Below are 25,109 nucleotides of genomic sequence, written 5' to 3'. Positions count from 1 at the left end.
ACGAACGAACAAATGACTATAAACAAGTCAGTGAAAAAGCGGGCGACCGCGCTTTTTCTCGACTATGTGGCTGTGGCCCACTCCCAATTTTCAGACACTTTAAAGCTCACGCCAATTTTCACGCACCTCTCAATGACGTGTGATGATGTCGTTGAGCCACTAGCGCGCCCCGTAAATGTGTTTCGCGTGATCAAGGCGCATTTATGAGTTCCTTCATGTTGCAAATCCACTGGGTGACAGCCGACGACGAACACCAACAAAGTAGGTAATTAAAACAATTCATTCTAAAGTAAACAAATAACTACCTTTAGCTAGTATAGATGTTTCCATGTTTGGTAGTGTACCGATGGTCGCTCGATGATTGGTGCTTGGACTCTGCAAGAAAAAGTTTCGTTCTCTCTTTCTCTCTCCCGTTTTTTCTCTCCCATTCTTCCCATCACTTCATTTCGTTTCGCTTCTTGGTTCGTTCTTTCAGGCCATCCACCCTGAATGTTAATCTTCGCCGATGGTTTCTGCTCATGATATTCATCCACCAAGTGCGCTATTTGTGCAGCGGCCAACGTAGTACTAAAATGTCACCAAATAGCGTGTTGACATGTAAGCTAATGATACGTAGAATAAAGTAAACAACAGACTTCAGCAGTCCCTTCGGCTATGAACGGAAGTACTTTGAGTACAGACGTTCCTGGGAGTGAACATCCCCCTGTGAATTTCGCTTGCCAGCTTTTTGGCAACAAGACTAGAACCTAGCGGTTATAGGCTATTTGTGCGGAGAGGTGAGGTGCGGGAGTATGGTGTGGCGCTATAGATACGTATTTAAAGTAAAAATATGAAAATCAAGAAACAGCTGCAGTCGAACAAATGGCACCACCTTCAAATTTCAAGCCTACATCAACAATGTTAAATGTAGTCTTTCTGTGTATCATTATTTAGGACGCAGGTGAGGAAAGACGTAGTTGATTTTTTTTAGAAACATCGTGCTTTGAATGCTGTATGACTCGTTTTGATGGTCGAGCCAGGAAATTATTGAACTATGATGCCGTACCTTCTACTACCACTGATGCAACGAGAGAAACAGTGCTGCAATATCGGCTTGTGTGAGCTGCTATGCTTTCGACATTCTTTTCCACCACCTAACTCATTTTCGGCGCATTCTCTGTTGTTTGTATCTGCAATGTTTGAGGCTTGTCGTTGCCATTGTAGTGTACACCTCCTTCACTGCTTTTCCGCTATTTTTCGTGGTTCTGACAACAAAAATATTCAAGCATACATACCTCCATATAGCAAATACCATTTTCCATGTGACGGCACATAATGTGATCTTCTTTCCTTATAGTTTTGCTGTTTCTGTCCTCCGAAATGAATGTATAGAAACCACTGCTCTGGTCTGTGTGGACTGCAACAGCGTAGTATGTCCGGGACACAAGAGGAATCACGATAGTATTTTTTTTATTTGATGCACGTATTTGGTCGCGTGAACTTGCTCCTTTTAGTTTAGAGCTTTGCAGACGTTTGCGTCTGATTTTCATGTAATAAAGAAAAAAATGTTGTGCGATGGTCGAGTGGCAAGCCGCGCTCGACTTCCTCTGGCACGCTCCTTCAAGGCATGGGTCCGAATCCCCGTAGAGGCGGTTGTAAAGTTTTCTTTTTCTTCACGCTGTATCATTACGCACTTTACCCTGACTTGTTCTCGTAGCTATCGACGCTGGCTGCCGCCAACAAGCATGCGTATGCGGCAAATGCACATTTACTGACATTGACCTTCGGTAAATCGTGCGAGTGGGTGTTTGTAGGCTTGGCGATAACACACAGAAGCATTGCTTATAGAGGAATTATTATACGCCATGGCAGGTTCATGTCTGAAAAATCTACAGAGAAAAATAGGCTAGATATCTCAGGACAGACATTCCCATGTCATCACTGACTCCTCAACGTACGTGATAGCGAAACTCCACTCTTATCGCTGTCATCCAAAACAATAGGGTGAAGCAGCAATGACTGCACTAGAACAGAGCGTTTTCTGCTAATCGGATAAGCCCTACTGCAATCGGAAGGACAAGCCGTAATCTAACTCGATGTGTGCTCCATGAGTGGCACAAAGAAGCTACGCCTCTATTGTCCCGTCACTCTTTACATTGAGTTCTTTTGAGTCGCTTCGCAAGTCGCACCTCCTTCAGTCTTCAATCGCGGTGAATGTAAGTGAAGTTTATGTGGATTTATTTATTTATTTATTTTGAACACTCCCAGGGCTATTGGCATTACAAAGAGGAGGTGCATACAAAATCGGCCGCGATTTTCAATTTTTTTTTTTTACTTTGGTGATGTTAACGACGAAGGCAGGGACGTGCGTCTTGCCATTTCCAGTTCGAGGAATGAACGCATTCCAATGCTTGTTCAGCAATGAGGTACGCCTGCCTTGAAGTTGTGGTCAGTTCGTGAAGATGTAGAAGACGGAGAAGGAGTAACTTATGTTGAGTATAGCGTTAGTATAATAAATTCTATGAACTAAAGTATTTATGGCGCAGAGAAGGAACCGAAAAACCAAGGGCTGATTTCATTCCAGATATGTTTGCTATTCGGGAATAATCTTGAGCAATAAAACGGGCAGCGCGGTTTTTGGACAGACTCTCAACTATTGATTAACGTTGTCTGATTAGGAACCCAAATGGATCATTCATATTATAGTTTAGGTCTTATTAACGTCCTATACAGGTGAAGCTTAACGGTTAGCAGCTATGAAACGGCGCCATAAGAATACGAGCGTGCGATTCGCCTGGTTGGATTTGTAGTTCACATGCATTTTCCAGAACAGATTGTCTATTATGTGAACACCCAGATATGTGTTCGATGATGTAGGTGATAAGGGAGTGGTATTAAGAAGATAGCGAGGGGTGGTATCATGAAGGCGGCTAGAAATATGGAGGTGTTTGCAGATGGCGCTGCTAAGTGTCAGGAGCCAGTCGCTGCACCATGACGAAATTGCATTCCAGTCCGATTGCAAACATTCTTCATCACAGGTATGAGAAATTAAACGATATTGCACAAAGTTATCTGCGAGGTGTTTTATATGGGAGATAGCGTTGATAGGAAGAATATTCATGTAAATTAGTTAGAAGGGAAGATCTAACACGGGACTTGGAGGCACTCCAAAGGCTACGGAAAGAAAAGGTGGGTCACAATCAATAACTGAGACATATTGGCTATGGTTGGAAAGAAAACATTTAATCCAGCCTAATACCTGATCGTCCATATTGACAGCACCGTGTTTAACTTGTAGTAGATCATAAGAAGCAATGTCAAACTCCTTAGCAAAATCAAAGAAAATTCAGTCCACAAGAACGTTAGCATCAATAATGCGAAATAAATCATTAGTGAAAGATAGAAGTTGTTCCACAAGAACAAAAAGCCACGTTGACATGAATTGAAAAAATTATTGAATTCGAGGAAGCTAACAGGATCAGAATAAAATGTGTGCTGAAGAAAGTTACAGAGAACACTGGTTAGTGAAATGGGCCGATAGGTAAGTATTGAATCGGTACTACCTGATTTATGTTATGGAACCACCTCCCCGCCTTCCGTTCATAAGGGATGGAAAAGCTCTCTAATGGCTGTGCAAAAATTTCATGAAGAATCAATGATAAGCAGGTAGACGTCCTTTTTAAGAACTTCATTGTTATGCTGTCGATACCTGAACTAGATGAAATCTTCCTTTCAATTAAACATGTCACACCAATGGAATCAATGATTATTGAATCTATGGATAGGAAGTCAGATGTAGTTAGATGACGGGGTGCAATCGGCAAGGTAGAGGAAAAACACACAACAAAATATTCATGAAATACTTTGCAGCTGTCACTCCAGTGCATTGGAGCGTCATTATCATCATAGAGACCTATTGTATTCGGCTTATTCCTACCGACTACATTCGAAAACTTCGTCGGGTTATCTCTAAGAAGGAACTGGAGCGCGTTTGATAGAAATCTCTTTTTGCTTCAAAGGAAATTTGCTTTATACTCCGTGTTGGCGGCGGCGTTCGGTCGTTTGTGTTGCCTTGGCCCGCCATAATAGTCTTTTCTGTTTGTTCAGCAGGCGCTGTAGGCGCGCGTTAACAAGAGAGCACGAGAGTGGGATATAATGCGTTTCTGGAGGATGAATTGCTCAAATAAATAGATCCACATTTTCATTGATTAAGGTCGAATTTTCATCAACATTGCGAATGTGGAAACTTAGACTGAAGTGAGCGGTAAAAACCATTAGTCTCGGGTTTGTAGACTCAAAGTAGTCGTGTTTATAGTCTCGGATAACTTTTGGCGTTTCGGTGGCCGGAACAGAAGCGTGCAGTTCGAAACAAATCAGACAATGTTCACATAAACCAGGCAACTATCTTAAGCAGAAGAGGAGCTTGGGTGTAGTAGTGAAAAGGAGGTCAAGAACGTTAGCAGAATGGTGTCTAGATCGCGTATGCTGAAGGACAAGTTGCTTAAATTTAAAATCCAGGCAAGGCTTATTGAAGAGAGAGCACTCAGATGAGCCGTCAGATGTGGTAGGAGAGTCATGCCGGTATTGCTGGGAAATTAAAAAGGCCAAGAGGGAAGTGTGGACTTGAAGGGAATCGGAGAACTGCCTCATTTAATGTGTCGTGTAAACCGGAACTAAACGACATGGGCGATCTAGGTGACCAATAGAACACGCAAAAAAATAAGATTACGATATCTGAAAGTGACGCATGTACACGCAATTCGCAAATGTGTAGCAATATCTAAAAACACAACTCAAGCCATCACGTACGGTAATCTGCAACCGGCCACCAGTACGCGAGATACGGTCACAAGGAAAACAGTTGCAAACACTTTAACATTCAAACATTTCTTAATCTCTATAATCGCACGACAACTAAGATTCAGTGAAGATGACAATGTCAGCTGGACACGGGTCTATAGCTAAAGACAGATCATCACGTTTGTTATGTACGCTGCGCACATTCAAATAAAAGGAATTAGTGACCGGGCGAGCAGGTAGCCATACCAAAGCCCTGCTAGCGGTGAATGAAACATTCGTGACATTATTCGTAGAAGCCGAAACAGCAGACATGTCTCCACTCTCTCTGGGATAACTGTCGGCGAAACCTAATTCACAAACATGATCGGTGGTAGAACAATTGACCTAGAACTTTTTCTCAATGTACATTCAGTTTGACTGCAAGATATACTTCTCTCCTGAAGCCTTACCGAATTCAGCTAACTTTTTACGGGACTGGCGCGTGGCGCGAGAAAGGTCTTCGCTAAATGATACTTTACACTTCTTCAGCTCAGTGCGCTGCAATATAATCTTGTCTCTTCATTTGGAGGAGCCAAATTTAACTATAATGGGTCGGCATTTTTCTTATATGTATGAGCCCACTCTGTGAACACTGTGAATACCTTTGTCAGAGAAAATACGTCCAGTTTGTCTGAAAGAACTTTGTGAACATGTTTTTCAAGCTCTGTCCAATTTCCAGAGCTAGTATGCGGGCTACATTAAGTTAACAGGTTATCCCGACGGGAGCGGTCCTCTAGATCGTCTAGCCGGGAACGTATTGCAACTGAGTCAGAATGAACAGCTTTGGATATGGCATCATTGAGTCCCAGGACATGTTCCCTGTCCAACTACTGCACTTGTGATTCGACAGTAGCAAGCCTGGTTGTAAAGTTCCAGACTTTCTGCTCTAGTTCATGTTGATTTGCATTAAGCTGGTTAAAGTATCCCCCAACTCACTGTGAGGGGCATCCAATTTTTCAGACAATGCAGTAATGCAAGCACATCAGTATTTCGATCATCCTGGGTTGGTCCAGGGTGAGAGGCTTGACTAAATATCGCCTGCTAACACCAACCGGTTGACAACATGTTCGCAATCATATATTGTTGAAACTAACACAAGTGGGCAAGGGAAGAGCATGGTACAAATGTTTCTGGTACATTTATTGTGTAAGGAAGGGCAGCAATGTCTCTCTGCCAGACATATTTGCGGGAATATTAAATTACAGTTGGTTAGAACTGAATACATCACACGTTTTGGTCACAAGAAAGTAAACCAAATATAGATGATGACTGGCGACTAGAACAACTGCTTTTTCTAGTTCAAATCCTCTAAATAAAACGCTGGCGGTAAAGCTTGCAATCGCGGTACAAAAACAGCCAAACAAATTGAACATTGAATTCGTAGTGGCGTTGAAGGAGCGTTGAAGCACCTCTGATGCCGCTGTGGCGTGCTGAACGGTCTTATGAACGCTTGAAAATTTTCCTGTCGACCTTATCAGAGACATTAACGAAAATTACTCATTTTGCTCTTCTGGTGTAATAATGCTTTAGTTCCTTGGAGGACGCTGGTACATATCTGTAACACATTTTTGGCGTGTATTATAAGAAGATGATGAAATTTATGGTTCAAAAATTTCAAATTCTATTCTTCCTTATCATCTACCACATTCCTAATAAGATATATGAGCTATTTTCACGTCATATTAAACACATGCTTTTTTTTTGCATTGACGGCATCTTACACTATATACACGTGATCAGAACAGAAACTTCGCCCCTCAAATTCGTACTTACCATACGAATCCGCATACTACGCAACTGCGAGCCAACTTACAAAAATGTTTGAGCACAGTGACATAATTCGTTGCGCTGTGACTGTAGACAAGGCTTTAGAAGAGAAAATATTCACACACGGAAGGTTTTCGTGTGGAAAAATATGCCTAAATCGGACCAATTGAGAGAGGAATGCTCGCGTTGTGGCAAAATGAATTCACAGTTTCGCCCGCTGGAAGAAGCGTTCAGATATCTAGCAATGTACTAGATATTACGAGGCCTTAGGTCTGTAGTTCTATCGCTAGCATAACATTAAACATTAACTTACCATTCATAGACATGTGACACGAAGGAAACACGAAGAAAGGATGAAGTTCCACAGGAACGTTTCGCAATTGAGTGTTCTGCACTGCAACTATTTTACACATTACGTTTGCCGTGCCTCCACAACACAGCACGTCGCTTGACCTTGAACTATCAGCGCCTGCAAAAAGCAGCTCGTGCCAAGGTACCGGCCTCTCCTTCCCAATTTCCTGCCCTCAAATGATCGGCGTAACTAGTGTCCTTCCTGTCCCTGATGCGGCTTTCGCCGATTCAAGCGCTTTACTCTTCTAGGGCGGTACACTAGGGTCACGGTGCTAAAGAAGGCCTCTGCGTCAGATGTGAGATGTTATATGAGAAAGGCAGTGGTGATCTGACGTGCGCCAATTGTCACGTCGCGCTTGTAGTGCACTGTTGAAACTACATTGTGAAAACAAACAATATTGTTACGTAAGGAAGGGCAATGTCCCAGTCGTGGTGGTCCTTGGAAACGTACTTGGCCAGCATATCGGTAAGAGTACGGTTTAACCGCTCTGTCAGGCCATTGGTTTGAGGATGGTATGAAGTAGTCAGTTTGTGTTGAATGGAGCAGGAATGCACAATGTCAGCGATAACTTTCGAGAGGAAGTTTCGACCACGGTCAGTAAGCAGCTGTCGCGGGGCGCCATGAAGCAAGATAATGTCACGCAAGAGAAAGTCCGCGACGTCAGTGGCGCAGCTGGTAGGGAGAGCCCGAGTGATAGCGTATCGGGTGGCGTAATCAGTCGCGACGGCTACCCATTTGTTCCCAGAGGATGACGTGGGAAAGGGACCGAGCAGGTCTAATCCAACACGAAAGAACGGTTCCACAGGGACGGTGATCGGCTGGAGATGACCGGCAGGTAGCACCTGAGGTGTCTTCCGACGCTGGCAGGGATCACAGGCAGCAACGTAGCGTCGAACGGAGCGAGCGAGACCAGGCCAATAGAAGCGGCGGCGGACGCGGTCGTACGTGCGGGTTACCCCAAGATGTCCTGCAGTGGGTGCGTCATGCATCTCAAAGAGCACAGTCTGTCGTAGATGTTTTGGCACGACAAGAAGAAGATCAGGACCATCAGGGAGGAAGCTCCTTCGGTACAGAATGCCGCCCTGGAGGACATATCGGCGAACGGATGCGTCGGTAGGTGTAGAGCGCAGACGCTCGATGAGTACTCGCAGCGATAGGTCTCGGTACTGCTCATCGGCGATGTTAGCGAAGGCAGACACAGAGAAAATGCCGTCGGCGGTAGTACTGGCGCCGTCGTCAGGCTCGTCTACCGGGTAGCGAGACAGGCAGTCAGCGTCCTTGTGTAGTCGGCCAGATTTGTAGGTGACAGAGAACGAATATTCTTGGAGGCGTAAGGCCCAGCGACCAAGTCTTCCTGAAGGGTCTTTCAATGAGCATAACCAACAAAGCGCGTGGTGGTCTGTGACAACGGAAAAGGATCGGCCATATAAGTATGGGCGGAATTTCGCAACCGCCCAAACTAGGGCCAGACACTCACGCTCAGTGATGGAATAGTTGCGCTCCGCGGGTGAGAGGAGCCTGCTGGCGTAAGCGATAACACGGTCGTGGCCACGCTGGCGTTTTGCCAGTACTGCTCCAATTCCGTGACCGCTGGCATCAGTACGGACTTCGGTAGGCGCAGAAGGATCGAAATGGGCCAGAACGGGAGGCGTTGTGAGAATGTCGATTAGATGAAAGAATGCAGAGGCCTCGTTATCGCCCCACTGGAAAGGAGCGTCTTTTTTCAAAAGGTCGGTTAGTGGTCGTGCTATGGCGGCGAAATTCCTCACGAAACGGCGGAAGTACGAACAAAGGCCGATGAAGCTGCGCACATCCTTGACACACTTCGGAACAGGGAAGTGCGTAACAGCATGGATCTTGCCTGGGTCCGGTTGCACTCCGTTCGCGTCAACGAGATGTCCAAGGACGGTAATCTGGCGACGGCCGAATTGGCACTTCGATGCGTTGAGTTGCAGACCGGCTCGCCGAAAAACGTCCAGGACTGCTGAGAGGCGCTCGAGGTGCGTAGCGAACGTTGGGGAGAATACGATAACGTCGTCCAAGTAGCACAAGCACGTGGACCATTTGAAACAGTGAAGAAGGGAGTCCATCATGCGTTCAAAAGTGGCAGGAGCGTTACATAGGCCGAACGGCATCACCTTGAATTGATAAAGACCGTCGGGTGTTACAAAGGCAGTCTTCTCGCGGTCGAGATCGTCCACGGCAATCTGCCAATAGCCGGAGCGAAGGTCAATAGAGGAGAATAGCGAGCACCGTGGAGGCAGTCAAGGGCGTCATCAATCCGAGGTAGGGGATACACGTCCTTTTTGGTAACCCTGTTAAGGTGCCGATAATCCACGCAAAAGCGCCATGAGCCATCCTTCTTTTTTACCAGCACAACCGGTGACGCCCAAGGACTACATGACGGTTTAATAATGTTCTTGGCAAGCATTTTGCGAACTTCCGCGTGAATAACTTGACGCTCAGCTGGTGACACTCGATACGGGCGGCGATGAATAGGAGGGGCATCGCCGGTATTAATGCGATGTTTGACAGCTGTAGTTTGGGCTAAAGGACGATCGTTAAAGTCAAAAATATCGTGGTAGTAAAACAGAACGCGGTAGAGTTCACGAGCGTGCTCGGAGGGCACGTCGGGGGCAAACATTTTCCGTAAGTCAGCGATGGTACAATTTGTCAACTGCGATGGGAGAGGAGTATCGGATGAAGTGTCGTCTACTGCAATGGATGCTACTGAGTGATCCTCGAATGAACAAAGCTGGGCCAAAGACATTCCACGTGGCAGCACTTGTGTCGTCAAGCCAAAGTTGACCACTGGCAGGCAGACGCAATTCGCCGTAATAGATAAAACTGTATGGGGTACTGTGATCCCGTGTGTAAGGAGGACGTCTGGCATAGGAGCCGCGATGTAGTGACCGTCGGGGACTGGTGGGGATGACACTAGGTCAACGTAGGTCAGTGCCGAAGGTGGCAAGCGAACGAAGTCGGCGGAACTGAGGCGACAGGGGTGTGGTTCAGCAGGATCCAGAAGAGGCAGGTCAAGGCGGAGAGTACTGGCGGAACAATCGAACATTTGCGTACAATTCTTCCCGGCACGACACCGCCGGATTTTCTCCCTTTTATCTACTGTACGGTCGCGAACCTACCTTGCCCCTAGACACGGCACTTCCTCCTGCTGCGGTCTCAACAAGCGAGTATGCGCGCGACGCCATCGCCCTCGCCGACCATGCACGCCAGCTTGCCCGTGCTCGACTTACGGCCTCACAGACCACTCAGCAGTGTCAGTACAACGCCCGCCATCGTGACGTACAGTTTTCACCTGGTGCGCTCGTGCTCCTGTGGTCGCCCTCTCGTCACGTCGGACTTTCCGAGAAGCTTCTTTCGCGATACACAGGGCCCTACCGCGTGCTGCGCCAGGTGACGCCTGTGACTTACGAAATTGCTCCTGTGGGCTCAAGCTCGTCCTCTCCTGTGGCATCTAGTGATGTCGTACACGTCAGTAGGCTCAAGACCTACTACACTGCTTCCGAGTCCGATCTTTAGTCGCTCCGGGACGGCGCTTTTGCAGCCGGGGGTAGTGCTACGGCACAATATGTGCGATCACGAAAGGCCAGCAGTGTGAAGACGACGACGACGATTTAGAAGCAAGCGCGGGCTGTTGCCTCTTGGCCAAGCGCAGCGTATTTTCCTTGTAAATATATTTGTACATAGCTTGTCGTCTGCGTCTTCCTACGTAACAATATCATGAAAAATTGTTTATTAGATACAGCACACATCAGGTCAGCTTGAGTGGTATTGTGGGCACATGATTTCTTTTAACTACTAAGCACTGCCTAATATTTCCATGGACCACAGTGAAAAAAAATTAATTAGTTTCACGCACGCTCCTTACGCAGTTCCTTGCGCAGTAGTGAGAACAGGCTTAGCAAGGGGTGGGTCAATTATCTCGTAAATTTGAATTATTCGCTGTTGGCCGGATATCAACGCTCGTTGATTTGGGCTTAATGTGTGGGATATTTCTCTTTTTTTTTCAGCGCCACTATAACGCTTAGCTGCCTTTTTTGTTAGCTCTTGTGAATATATATTCATTTTACGCCTCGAATAAAAGCGTTTGGAGTCTCGTGCTTATGTTGTTTGGTGTCTGGTACGAGTATCCACCGCTTCCTGCGCATGCAACAGTATAATTCCGATTCGTTGTACTAGATTACACAGGGCCTTACATTCTAGTGCACTTGACAAGTGCAATAGAATTCTAGTGCACTTACCTCTGCACTGCCATTGTTTATTGCAGATTTCTTCACCAAGGCTGCCGAAAGGATGGTCAGGACAGCGGCGCCTATCCTACTGCTCTTGGCCACGGTGTCGTGTTGCTTCGCCACTGATATCGTAAAAGACACCCGGCTCGGCCGAATCAGAGGCAACAGGCTTGAAGTGCTCGGTCATGCAGTGGACGAGTTCCGCGGGATACCGTACGCACAGCCACCCTTAGGTGCGTTGCGTTTCCAGCCGCCACTACCAGGTGGACCTTGGAAGGGTACACTCGATGCCAGGAGCAAGAGGACCGCGTGTCCTCAGGTATGAATTTTCAAATCAAATATTTTGCACGGCTTCCTTGCTGAAGCTGTAAATGCAGCAATAACGGCTCTGCTGAACTTCAGAAGCTTGAGGGAAACGTGACATAATAGTAGATTATTCATGAATGCTACTTTTCAATGATTTGTTAAACAAAATTGAATTCAAATTGAATTGACATTCGAAGAATTTGCGGCGAGTGGAACTCAATTTTCAGTAACGTCACTCTGGCGACTATCCCGTCATTTTCTCAGGCAGACGTGGACAATAATGCGGCCTAAAAATGTGGGTCGATCACGAAATTAGTGGCGTCCAAAATTTGAGCCACTACCATTGGTATGTGAAACTCGGTATGTGCTGCTTTTTAATCAACCTCTCTTACGCCAACATGGCTTTGTTCCCCAGGAGCCACTAGACATGTGGGCCTTGTACGCGGTACATGTAAACTGGGAGCCACTTGTTGTGTGGCATTGCGTATTTGCCCATGGGGCCACTGGATATGTGTATCTCGCTATCCGACAGCTCTTCAATGAACCTCGATGACGCAGATTTAGATCACCAGGTATCACAACAACAAATGACAGCACACGCTTCTCTCCACATCAGTTTGCAGCACGTCGCAAAATCCTCGCCCATGCAGTTCAGAACATTCATTCATAAATGCCATTCCCTACTAAAGCGTCAATGCTTCCGATTACATAGATGTCAAATTGTATCTAGAGCACTCAAATTTTAGAGTAACAATTTAACGACTCTATGTATGCCAATTACCTTAATAAAGCACAGCCAGGAGATGAACGAAATGACCAGTACAGCTGCTGTAAGACATCTTGAGTCCAAGCTTCCCAACCACAGCCAACATAAAGAGTGTATTCATACATAGATAATTATCGCTTTTCTAAGCTCCCCCGTAGCCATGTTCATAAAGTTTCATTTTCGCAGTTCATACCAATGACTGGGAGCTTGCAGATTCAATCAGGATCTTTTTGAAATTGAAAACAAAATGTTTGTCATATTGTAAAGTGGGTCGTACACAATTTTCCAGTCAGTATTATTTTTCGATGCGGTAACTTTCATTGATGTATTACGTCCCAATTGAGCCTTTTGCTCTTACACATATTCTATCGGTCGTGAGCGCGTTCCCGCTCAAGGTCATATGATGCTTTCAAAGTAAGTTTAATATACTTCTGCAGCACTTGTACCTGATACACTAAGCTGTAGTGCGTCATGCACGTAGTTCAAGTAGTGATTAAAAGTTCTCAGTTCACACCGCACGCGATCACATTGGCCTCGGGACAGGTCTCGGAGTTCCTCAAGTAACACTGGCATTCGGATGCTACCGATGGTGAAATAGAATGTCCAGTCACCTGGACACTATTTAAACTACCTGTTCAAACTACACTATTTAACTACCTGTTCAGATCTACCTATTATTTAAACTACACTATTTAAACTACCTGTTCAGATCTAACAAGCTGCACACAGTGCAGCTACAGAGCACAAACTCAGCGCAGTAACGCTCGCTTTGGCCTATAACTTTTGAAACGTGACTGTACATAGCACATCGTGCTAACGGGACTATTTGTACCTTGCACTTATACTGCTGTTTTACAGTAGTCATGCGTAATACTCGCCCACTGAAACTTATTAGTGTTCTACGTGAACGAGAAAACTCGAAGCAAAGCAACGAAATCTGTTTTGTTTTATGAGACAGCAAGCCTCAAACGAGGGAGTTCTTCCTATCCGGCCCTGTTTGGCGCGTTCATCAAAAGTGCTTCTACATAAGTACAGGAAACGTCTCTCCGTGTTAGAAGCAGATACAAAATCAGGATTGGTTAGGGGAACTTACAGGAATGTCTTAAGCGGTAGCGTGTATGGTGCCAATAAATTTCCAAAGCCCTGCTTTAATAAATTAGAGTTATCGTGAACTATTGCGCGCTCTTTCGAAATTTTGTGACATTACAGCAGCACGATTCACCACGTCTAATTTGTCGCACACGTACTGTCAACTACCTTTTTAACGCCCTTTTATTACTGCTATTAGTTCGGCAGTCGGTGTAACTGGCACATTGGCTATCTGATGTCGTGGTGAAATTGAGAAGGGTCACATTATTTTTAACTTACAACATGAATAGTACATACAAGATATCGCACTGCAGCTCGCCTGCAAGACTAGTTACGTAGAAAGAGATGGGGTCGATTGCAATAGGAAATCTATTTGTAAAGATAGCACTCTGGCCGGAAACACTCGTAGGAATAACGATCGGGAATGCCACCGCACAATGTAAACAACGCCTGCGTCCTTGCCTAATCTTTAAATCTTACACTTTTCCTAATGGTCCGGTGCCTTCGATGTCAGGCGTTTGTGGAATGCTATGGAACTTGTTTTCTCACCACGATGCGCCCACATGGTTGTAATCTTGCTTACATTCCTCTATTGTAGCCTTTTAAGAGGAAGCTTCAGGTCGGGGCCACCTACGATGACGCGCATTCAAATAAAAGCAAAACGGAGGCATCTTCTTAGCGTTAGGCCATAGAATGATTTGAATGAAATGTGTTTGAATGAAGCTTGAGATACATAATTTTTTGTGAATATAACAAGCATATTTTGATTTATAAACAGAAATGTTTCGCACGAAGCGTCTTTAAATGCAGTTATATGGGCTTGCTTGCTGAAGTCCCCGGAACGTAAAACACGCAGTAGAATTATCGCTAATACCTTTGGAATCAACTATACTATATACTTTCTCGGAAGAACTATATTGTTCTTCCGAGAAAAAAGAAGCACTTTCGCCCTAAAGGCGAAGCATCGACTTCCACAGCAGATTAGTGGCCAGCTATACGAAGTAAGCATACTAGTTTTGTCGGTCCTTTTAGTACTTAAACATAGGTATACTAACTAAATTAACAATCATGGTGTCACGCGCGCACAAACAAACGCGAACATATCTCACTCGATGGCTGCGGCAACTCGATGTCAAAACACCGCAGTGTGGAAGCGCAGCAGCAGTAGTGAGCGAAATGTGGGCGAGAACACAACGAAAAGTGAGCGAGAACACAACGCGCGTCGGACTGTGTCCCCTTCGCAGTTGAATATCAAGATACGGTGGGCCGGGCGAGCGCGCGAGGCTACCGCGCCACCGGGAGCAGAATAAGCCCTTTTAGCGCCCCTTCTTACGCATCCCCCCCCCCCTCGCAGCCTCACGAGCGACAGAAGACTGCGCACTTCCTCCACGCTACCCTCCTTTGCGTGCGCGCAATTGAGCCGGGATCACCGGCACACCCTCGCGCGCTTTCTCTCGCACATACCGCATATCACGCGCGTCTACGATTTTATCGCCGTTGGAGTTTATAAGGAACACTATTGCGGCGCCGACGGCGCCAGCAGAGATGCGCCTGGATTATCCATATAATTGCTATCGCGATAGAAACCTTTTCTTGGCCACGAAACAACTACGTGTGCAGTTGGCGGCGGTGTGTTGCCGCGCGTGGCGCACTCACGGCTAAATTTAGCCCCATGCGCGACTTTCAGAGAGCCGTAGCTTGGCAGTACTATTATCCCTTCATGCAAGAGCGGTTGTGTTTTAGAGAGCTCACCGTGCCGTTGTAAGTACAATTGATCGAACTCAAAGTGATGTTCATCAGCAGTGGTAAGACCTACAGATATGCGAAATGGTGATAAAATCTCCCGTTTGCTCGTCTATACACCGGTAGTGACCATACACCGTCTGCAGCAAGCACAAGAGGATACAGCCTACCTGTTGTTTTCTTACTGGAATTTCCGAATAGCGGTATGTTAGAAAAAAACACTAGAAGCGCCAACTTTACAAATCGGTAAAATTGTACCAAGAACAAATAACGCTGTTGTGTAAACGGCATCCGCTATAGAATATTATATACGATTACACAGTTTTAATTGGATAGGATGTTCGCCACAGTTTTACAAAGGCATACTGACGCATTACATGTATATTTCCTAGCAATGTACATAACGTCAATTTCTCCGTGTTACATGTAATAATACGTGTAGCTTACAGATTACTCTTAGAGTTATTTTTCATGGCTGACAAACAGAGTTGTAAGCTTAAAGTCTTGTCCAAGTTTTTCAAATATTTTGTTATGTTTAACATGATCGACCTTACTGATAAAGATGTGGCGGCTAATTCACACAGTTGGTATTTCGTAGGTACGTTTTACCTCTTACCGGCTGCCACCACTAGTGACATATTGAATATGAGGATCGGCTACAATTTTCTCTTGCGAACCCTACTATTGCAAGGGATATTTCTGAATATAGGCCCGCTTTCTATAGTCACTAGAATTTACCTTTTTTAATGAAACAAACCTCATCAAGTCCGGTGCATTGGTTGTGAAAAAAAACTTTTTCCGTTCATTTGTATGTCGATAGGAGACCCGCAGCTACACCTTCATCTTCAGGCGTCAAAAGTGTCACTTGTCGTATTATTAGTACTTCGTTAGCATCTATCTGATAACTTGTTCTTATTTTGTCATTGAAACATGTGCAGGTCATCTCTAATCCCAAAGCCTTTGCTAACATCACGCTCACGGAAGACTGTCTGCACCTCAATATATGGAGCCCCCCAGAGCGTTCCCAAAGCGTCGTTCCGGTACTCGCTTGGATCCACGGTGGCGGCTTCACGCATGGTTCATCCGGCCAGGATGCAAACAATGGTGTTGTTCTAGCAGCAAGCACAGGTCTTGTCGTCGTCAGCTTCAACTATAGACTCGGTTTCTTGGGCTTCTTAGACACGCAGACGACTGAGGCACCAGGCAACGTCGGTCTCCTGGATCAAAACATTGCACTCAGGTGGATCAGGGACAATATTGACCAATATGGTGGTGACGCTTCAAAAGTCACCATCTTCGGCGACAGTGCTGGTGGTATGAGTGTCCACGGACACGTAATCTCGCCGATTAGCAAAGGTCTCTTCATTAGGGCATGTCTAATGAGCGGAACTCTTCATGGCCGCGACTTCACTGAGACGGCGAATGACAGCATAAGCAAGGGAAACGCTGTCGCTGCAGCAGTGGGCTGTGCGGACCACCACAAGAACTTGACCACGGACCCCGAATCTATTGTTGAGTGTCTCCGCTCGAAAAATGCTTTTGAACTCATACGAGCCACAAATTACGTATTCAAGCGCAAGTTTTTTCCTTTCCTACCTACGTTCCCCAATGAGTTCCTTCCAGTGGATCCGAGCGCCGCAGCGAAACAGGGATTGTTCAATGCCGCCGACATTTTGATAGGAGTCACAGCTGATGAGGGGGCAACAGCCCTGCGATCGCTTCCGAACGATATTAGCCACCTCGACCTGAAAGCGATTGGAGCGCTTGCTTCGAACAGCTGTCTTCCCTTAGCTCAGGACGGACTTCTCCAAGCCGTTGGACGTGTACAAGGCTGGGGCGCCTGACAATGTGGCGCTGAGGCGAGCTTACGCAGACTACTTATCCGACTCCGTATTCGTGTGCCCCATGCACTTCACAGCTGAGGATTACTCGAGCAGGAGCGAGTCTGTATACACCTACCTGTTTGGTCATCTGTCTCGCAAGAAGACGCTTCCTTCGTGGATGGGAACACCCCATAGTTATGATGTTAGCTACATGTTTGGTGAGCCACTTGTTGACCAACAGAGTTATACGGCCCAAGATGCCCACGTGTCTCGAGTGGATATGACAGCTTTGTCAACCTTCGCTACCACTGGGTAAGTGAACTGGCAACGGCTAAAAGTTCTGTGCTGTCAACACTGCCTCGCTAAAGAAACATTTCTGGGGCTATTCACATTCGTTCTTATGTGTGTGATGAATGATGAATATACGCAATAGCCGCAACTATATCCTAGATATTAGAAGTGCGTCGAGTATTCCACGGGCTTTCAAAAGTTCTAGAGTTTAGAGGAAGTGCACTAGGTATGGGCAAGTCGTCTCAAATATAGAATGTTATACTGGTATCAAAAGGTAATTTGCATACGTTCATGGAAACAGCAAAGGAAAGCCGTGGTGTGCTTTATTTTTGTGGACGGTATATCTGCACTAGGTTTCATTAGTAGTTACCGCACGCTGAACTCAAAAAACTATTTCGCAAACACTAGTATCTCAAATAAGAAAAAAGGCAGATACAGAGAGAGCATCTTGTCATTAGCGCAGTCGCATTTCCTTATGAAAAGTTCGCTTATTGAAGGAGAACACTCATGTCAACAACAAAACACGGGATAGACAAGATGAATCTGTTGAAGGCACGAAGCGTGGTGCATTTCGCAAGTGTTTAACAACACGAAGTTGCACAATATACACTATCCAGCAAAAGTTCGAAAACCAATCCTGCCAATAATTTTTCTTCTAAGCCTTGTCATGCCACCTGCAATGAAGTGGCACATGTACACGCGGTTGTTCGATCAATGCTACGTATTGATGCCACCTGGCATTCCAGAGCAGTTTTATTATAAATTTTAAGAGTTAGCGAATGCCCTGGTCTCCTATGTCCTGCTGGCGAGTGTAAAAGACTAATTCCTTCATTTCTGCTTCACTGCGTCATATCTCCGACCGTTCCATCGTTACCTCCGACCAATCTTCTTATTTTGACAATATAATTCTGGTTGGTACTTTGTTACTCTGTTTTATATAACGAGATTGCCAAAGTTCTGTCTAGCTATCGCAAATGAGTTACATTGCTGTTTTTTTTTCATCTCGAATTCAGTGCAAACAATTACATGATTTCTTTAGAGCTGCACGGCTCTAAATTTTATATAAATAAATGAACTCAGATGAACGAATGACAGATTTAAAGTGTGCTGTCAACGTTTTGTAGTTTCTATTTCTTTTTTTAGTAGCTTTCATAGCTAAGCCTCTCTCGTAGGTAGTATAGTAGTGTCTCAACAAAAGTTAACCCATCTGGAGCAAAACTATCAAGATCAAAAGAACCGAGTATACACATCATAGCTACAAACTCATAGCGGGTGAACGTGGTTCATCATTAAATGCTTCATCCGCATATAAAATAGGACGCAATGCTTGCTAGCTATATCTTTCTTTTCTTTTGTTGTTTACCTAGTTGCTGTTTTGTGCTCTTTTAAGATATGTTGCGCTGTAATGCATTAATTTCTTCCGTACACTGAATGATACGTCGCAGGTATGACGACCTCCGGCTAAAATAAATAATTTTTGTTTTCAATGCAACAGCACTGCCTAGCATAAAGCTCGCTTATTGCAACCAGCCTTACGCAGCATCAATTTTCCTCTTCGTTAGGAATATTTTCGCCCTTGTTTTACAAGTGACATGCAAACATCATGCAACGCTGTCAACGGCACCTTTTCTCTTGTCCTCAGGGTCCCTCAACTTCCGGCAGGGTACCAGTGGCCGAAGTACACTTCTGACAACCCGGTCTCAGTTTACATCGCTGGTGACAACATAACAGATGTCTACGGCATTCACATGGAGAAGTGCGACATCTGGAAGGCATTCTGGAAAATGTAAAAGAGATTTCATAATTTACAATGCCTTCCAAATATTATGGCTGCTGTTCCAAAGTATTGGATTTTTTTTTCATATTAAAAAGTACATATTTGACAAGCAGTAGCGCTAACCGAGGACGGGAGGCTCATAACAATGAGAGGATCCCAAGAAAGGCGCTGATCCCTTTCGCTTCATCCTCGTCTGTCAGAATGAAACAAAAAGGATCAGCGCCATTGTTGGTACCCTCTGTTTGTTGTGAGACTCCAGTGCTCTGTTAGCGCTACTGCTTTTCAAATATGAACTTTCTCGAATTCACCCATGTTTCTCTACAATGAGTTCAATAAAATTGCATATTTTCAGCATTTAAAGCAATAAGTTTGTTACTCACTCTCCGTAAAAGGTTCATGTGGCTGGGCTATTCCAAGCGGAAATTATAGAAAGTTTAATTATTCGCTTGAAACATTTTGACCCCATCAACTTACGTATAATGTCCAATATGAGAGCAGAATGATAATTTAGGAGACTACAGCATGCCTCTACTATGCGTATTGGCTGAATGTTGTTATGAAAACCCTAAAGCACCAGTGATGACGATAATATTTGTTTAGAAGAGCTTCAAGCCTCCAAAGAAATATGTCATAGGAGACAGACGAGCAATGACACGACACACGCCGCCCCCTATTGGCGCGTAAGACCCCAGAATTCATTCATTCATAAACTTGCACGTGCTTGAGTTACGAGGTCCAATTCACCACATTGTGCTTTGACATTCATTTCCCGTAGTAAAATACAGCCTACTATAGCAAAATTAACAAAAGAATTTTATAGTGCACTTTATAAGTTCAAACTAATTTACTGTTCCTCTTATGTCTCCCTTTAAAAGCCTCTATTTTTTTACGAATCACCATTCAATAAACGTTCTTGAGTTGTGTCCCTTAAACTGGATTGACATGATGGGACGGATTGCTTATTCAGCTCGCAGACACGTGTCAAGTGGCTCAGTGGCCCCGAATGGCATCGCGCAAAATGAAGCCTATGATTCCGCATGATACATTGCAGCTCACTTATGCGGCTGTAGGCTGAGCAGGCGATTCAACTAGCTGTGCAAATCCAGGTTTACATACCCGGCAGGACCTGCGAGCAGTACTCGAGAGCCGCTGTCGCGCTGTAGCCCAGGTGTAGTCGTCATGTGGACGCACATATTGTCACTGGGTATTCAGGGCGTGAACACAGTAGCAAAATCTAGCAGTTGCGAAACTAACTCTTCATAGGCCAAAATTCTGGAAAGAAAAAGAAGTGGCACTCAAGGTACAACGATAGCAGCGATCACAGTCGGCGATTGCTAAAATCAGATGTGCGGGTCAAAGGCGTCGTTGAAGGTCCCAGGGCTATCTCTGGTGCTTGCATGCGTTCTCGAACGACCAACGCTATTCTCGTCGCTCACGCCATCTGATTACACAAGCTTCGATGACAGCGTACGTAGACAACCGAGAGAATCGGTGACAACGTTCGAGAAAATTGCGACATTGCAATGTGCGTCTCACGGTGAGAAACAACTTTCTAAAGAAAGCGTAATTCTGACGCCAGTTTGTGATGGAGAAATTTGATGGAGAGAGCGTGAATTAGTGTTGCGCAAAACATGGCGGCCATGACGTGGTTGTGGCTGCTGAACTTTCTTCCGGCGCTTGTACTGCACAAAAACATGGTCCTCGAGTGTTGCTTCTGTTACACCCCGTAAGCGCACACTTGCGCTTATTTTTATTTGTATATTTCGAAATATCAAAACTCACTTCCTAAAAAAATGCAGGATCCAGCCTGCTGAAGTACGAAGGCTTTAGCGCAAGAGTAGGAAGCTCATCCGTCTTGATAGAACAAAAACAAAGTCACATACGCTACACGCACATCTTTCAGCATATAAAGACATCAGTTTTTCTACTCTGTACCAGCCTGCAATAAGTGTACTGGTCATTAAAGCATCACTGTTTTATGACGGCAGAATAACGCGATCGCACTGAATGTAATCACACATTCAGTGTTCTTAAGCGCTTGCAGCCAATAAGAGACTCGCTGTTTCCAACACACCAGTGGCATAAACGAGAGCAGACTTGTGCGACCTTGTGGAATCACATCTAAATATCCATGAGAAGATGCTTCTTTTGAGCAGTTGCAATAATATTTTCGGTTGCCTGCAATAGAATCACGAACTTACAAACGTACTTCGTATACCTTTGTTCCGTTGGAATTCTTCCACGCGTAAAATGCTTTCGAGCCTTCAAGACACGCACTTTATTTCGCCAGAACTCTGGCAATAGTGTCAAATTCGCTATTTATCATGTATTTTTTTCTCAGTTCCACGTCGGTTGCATTCACAGTTCTCCCAAAGCAGCGCGATACATTCTCTGTTGTTCTTGAGACACACCTACAAAGCTCCTAATCGTTAGCTTACGTAATAATATCCAAAGGCCGCATTTAGTCTCTGCAATTTGAAAGTTGTCTACACATTACACTTAACGTACCGCTTACTTTCCCCTTATATAAACTAGGTGCCTTGTTTGGCACAACGTTGACACCCGAATAATTAAGAACCAACGTAGTAAAAGATAAATAAAAGCGACAGTTCAGTCAGTATTCGCCACTCTGATCAGGTCAATTATGTGAAACGTTTGTCATACATTGTACTATGACCTACATCTTCATGAAATATAACCCGCGTGTAACTTACAGTTATACGGAACCATTGGGAATCATAGCTGGTATCGGCGGCACACGGGTGAAAAAGACAACCAAAATTTCTGTCGCAACTACAGAAATTTCTGTAGCGACTTAAGACGTTCTCTCGAACAACAGAAATTCCCGACACAGAACATCTGGGGCAGAAGTCAGTCAGCTGCGCAATTTGTACGCAATTTATAAGCGAGAAAGCTCTTAAGCTTATATAAGGGTGCAACGGAAGTGGAAGCGCATTTTGCTTAAGGCGTCGCATGAGAGCGACCCGGAAACAAAGCTCGCATTTAAAGACAGGAAATGTAAGAAACGCGGTCAATCGATGTCCCGATCACACATCAATAATCTGTAGCTAAGGCTATATTGTTTCGGCAAATCACTGCAAATGTTTCACGACGTGACGGAACACAGCTGTGACGGCTGTGGGGAGGAGTAGCATTCGCAAACTTGTGTAACTATCATATTGGAATGGCGGAATCACCGATGTGCGCAGCAGCAGCAGCAGTGAGAAAGTCGAAGGAAGAGGAAAAGAAAGTTTCGCTTTAATAAATTACCGATAATAACGATACTCCCTACTACGAAATATAAACACAGCTCCATACGTGCTTTCATTCCGCTACATATTGGCTGGCGTGGACAATCGGGCTAGTGCCGCACACTGCACACGCAATGAGTTATTACCGAACATTAAAACACAGACAGAAAGAGACAAAACGAAAATTTATTCAACATCTAATCACTGACACCACCATGTACGTCATCCATGTCAGCCTATGCTTAGAAAGTTTGTTCACCATTCCTTTTGATTTATTTAGATTTAAAGAAATAGCAGCATAATGTGTATTCTTTCCGTGCTGTTCGGCGTTCGTTTGAATTCAGTCGTGAATGTTCCCTCTCGGAGAAGACGCGGGCGCACCGCCGAAAATTGCCACTTTCAGTAGTTGTACACTAATGAACAAAATGAATATTGTGGGCATTGTTGCTATTCAAATCCGTACCCCAGATGTGGCGACCCCTTGGTGTAAATATGCGCATCACAGAAGCCATAACTTTGCTGACTGCACGCGGCAGAACGGATCGCGTTGGCCCGAAACATGTCATAGACATGGCGTTTTGTGCACCAACAAATGAGTGCGCACTGAAAGCATCGTCTGTCAGCTTTCTCAGCATCTCCTTGGGGAGACGCTTTTTATATCTCATATATTAAATATAGTATGCCTTATACATTATAAGCTTCCTCACAAGAAGGCCACTGAAAGTGTCAAGGTCTTGTTATTGACAAGAAGAAATATCCACCCAGTGAAAAATACACCTTCTGACCCTGATTCTTGACGATAGCCGGCGGACAGGCGCGTCGTCCTGACTGTTTAGCTTAGAGTAATTTATAGCCCAAAGGGTCATCATGGAATCAACAGCTCTATTCGTTATTTTTTTTCCAGCGAGACGCCATGTGTGTCCAGCAGATGCATCAACGGCGTCGTGTTAAAATAAATGCACCTAATGTCAAAATGCGCAGTGCCTGTGTCAGGTCTGTATTGTCGTTCGCCTCACTTTTTTACGGTTTTTTATTCAATACTCTGTACAGTATATTATAGACATTTTTCGCGGTGGTCGCCACATTGCAATTGGGAGCTTCGAGAACGCACCATGGAGCATTGCTCTCGTCGCTTAGCCATCTACATTTTGCTGTCGTTCGCAGTACTCTGCAATAGTGAGAAATTTGACGTGTGTGAGGAAAAAACAGGTGAGTAAATGCCCCGAGCCATTTTTATCGACACATCCTTCTACTTTGTGAACGAGAAAGAATTGGAGCTTCCGGTCCTTATTGCAGTCCACGCTAGAGTTCCTCATTTGTTTTGGATTACACATAGTTATCCAGCTATAGCATTGCCCTGATTGGTGTGGCTTCTTGCACAGCCCACATAATATAATGTTGGCCCATCAGCGCAATCTATGCAAAGCAAAAGCGCAATGCTACCCGTGCGTGTCAACACCTAGTGGTGCATCATTGGATATGAGTCACTAGGCATGTGGCACAAGATATGCTCCACAAGGTATGTGCTGCTCTTCAATGAATGTCTTCAACGCCGACGGGATATGTGCAGCTCTCCAACAAACCAGTTTGACGCAAGCTTGAATCACCGGACATAAGACAGCGGGTGTCTCATATTCCTATACTGAGTCGGCTAGGCTAGCAAAAGGTGCACAAACGCAGCTGGATGATGAAGCAATTAGCGGCTACACCTTCACTAAAACGCATCTACGAGAATCGGGACAGGCACCTTTTATTTCCATTTCGTATGGTAAAGAAGAACTGGGTAAACGAAAGGCGGCGGTGTAGGCATCATAATAAGGTGAGGTATCGAGTGTCAGATGGCAAAGGAGACACGTAAGGAGCATTTATGAATTGACAGCACGTGGGAAGGTATAAACACACCAGGCGTGGAGTAGCTTACTTATGGAGAGGTAGTGATAGCGGGTAATAAAATAATGAATTGATTGATTGCATTTTAATTTATATGACGAGTTCAGGAAATCAGGCCAGGTGGTACAAGCTGGAGATACGAATGAGTCCGTGAGGGTTTAGACGGACATATTCATCACAGTGGTTCTTTAGCGCTGGATCTGTACGATGATCATAACCTTAGAATAGTTAACAGGGGGAATAACTGTTGTACACAGGTAAAGTTCTGATACGTAAATACACAGTCACGTAACGACTGCGCCTTAGTCTCAGAATCGATCTACGAAAGACTAGACCAAATGACTGTAGATGAACATAAAAACGTAGCCTGTTAGTAATCATAAATGTAAGCTTAACAATTCAGAGAGCTACTAACGCAACACGCTCAACAATAGCGGCAGCATGCTTAAAAATGAACGGAAAGCAAAACCCAGAGAACCCAGGAAACAAAGGAAATCGAGGCGCTTGCTACAGCAGTTCGCAAATATGCGGTGTCGCAGCTAACTTTAGCCAAGCTCTCGAAGGCAAAAAAAAAACGATTAAAAAAACCATGGTGCAGGACACGATTCTCAGACCTATGGTGCTCAGTCGTCAGAGGCCTGACGACCTGAGACCGTAGGTATTATACTATCATAGTGTACCACGCCTCTTTCAATTTTTTTGTCCTACAGCTACGCTAAAATTTGTTAGCACGCCCTTCATAAGTAAGTAGTAGATGGTATGTAGCAGGGGATGAGAGAGACCCGACAAACAATTGTTCGATTGGATAGTGCAATGGTCACAATTGGTGGAACAAGTAGATACAGGAAGCTATAGAAGCGTGTAAGCTTGCTTCTGCAGAACATCGAGAAGCCAAACGCTGAGAATACACAAAGAGGTGCTCCTCAGAAGGAAGTAGCACCGAGAAAAGACATGTTCGGTGATTGAGCTCGTGCAACACAAAT

At 44.9% G+C, this 25,109-nt stretch overlaps 1 protein-coding gene across 1 annotated transcript; it reads left to right on the top strand.

The window, feature by feature from the left end:
• Positions 1-2,087: 2,087 nt before the first annotated feature.
• LOC139050925 (acetylcholinesterase-like) lies at positions 2,088-19,157 on the top strand. Its single transcript, XM_070527787.1, has 4 exons — positions 2,088-2,195; positions 11,226-11,509; positions 16,033-17,229; positions 18,851-19,157. The coding sequence occupies exons 2-3, from the start codon at positions 11,252-11,254 to the stop codon at positions 16,936-16,938; spliced, it is 1,164 nt and encodes a 387-aa protein (XP_070383888.1). The 5' UTR covers positions 2,088-2,195; positions 11,226-11,251; the 3' UTR covers positions 16,939-17,229; positions 18,851-19,157.
• Positions 19,158-25,109: the final 5,952 nt, after the last annotated feature.

This window comes from Dermacentor albipictus, chromosome 10 (genome assembly GCF_038994185.2).
Source record: "Dermacentor albipictus isolate Rhodes 1998 colony chromosome 10, USDA_Dalb.pri_finalv2, whole genome shotgun sequence".
Classification (NCBI taxonomy): Eukaryota; Metazoa; Arthropoda; class Arachnida; order Ixodida; family Ixodidae; genus Dermacentor; species Dermacentor albipictus.
This window is presented reverse-complemented; position numbering and strand designations above follow the sequence as displayed.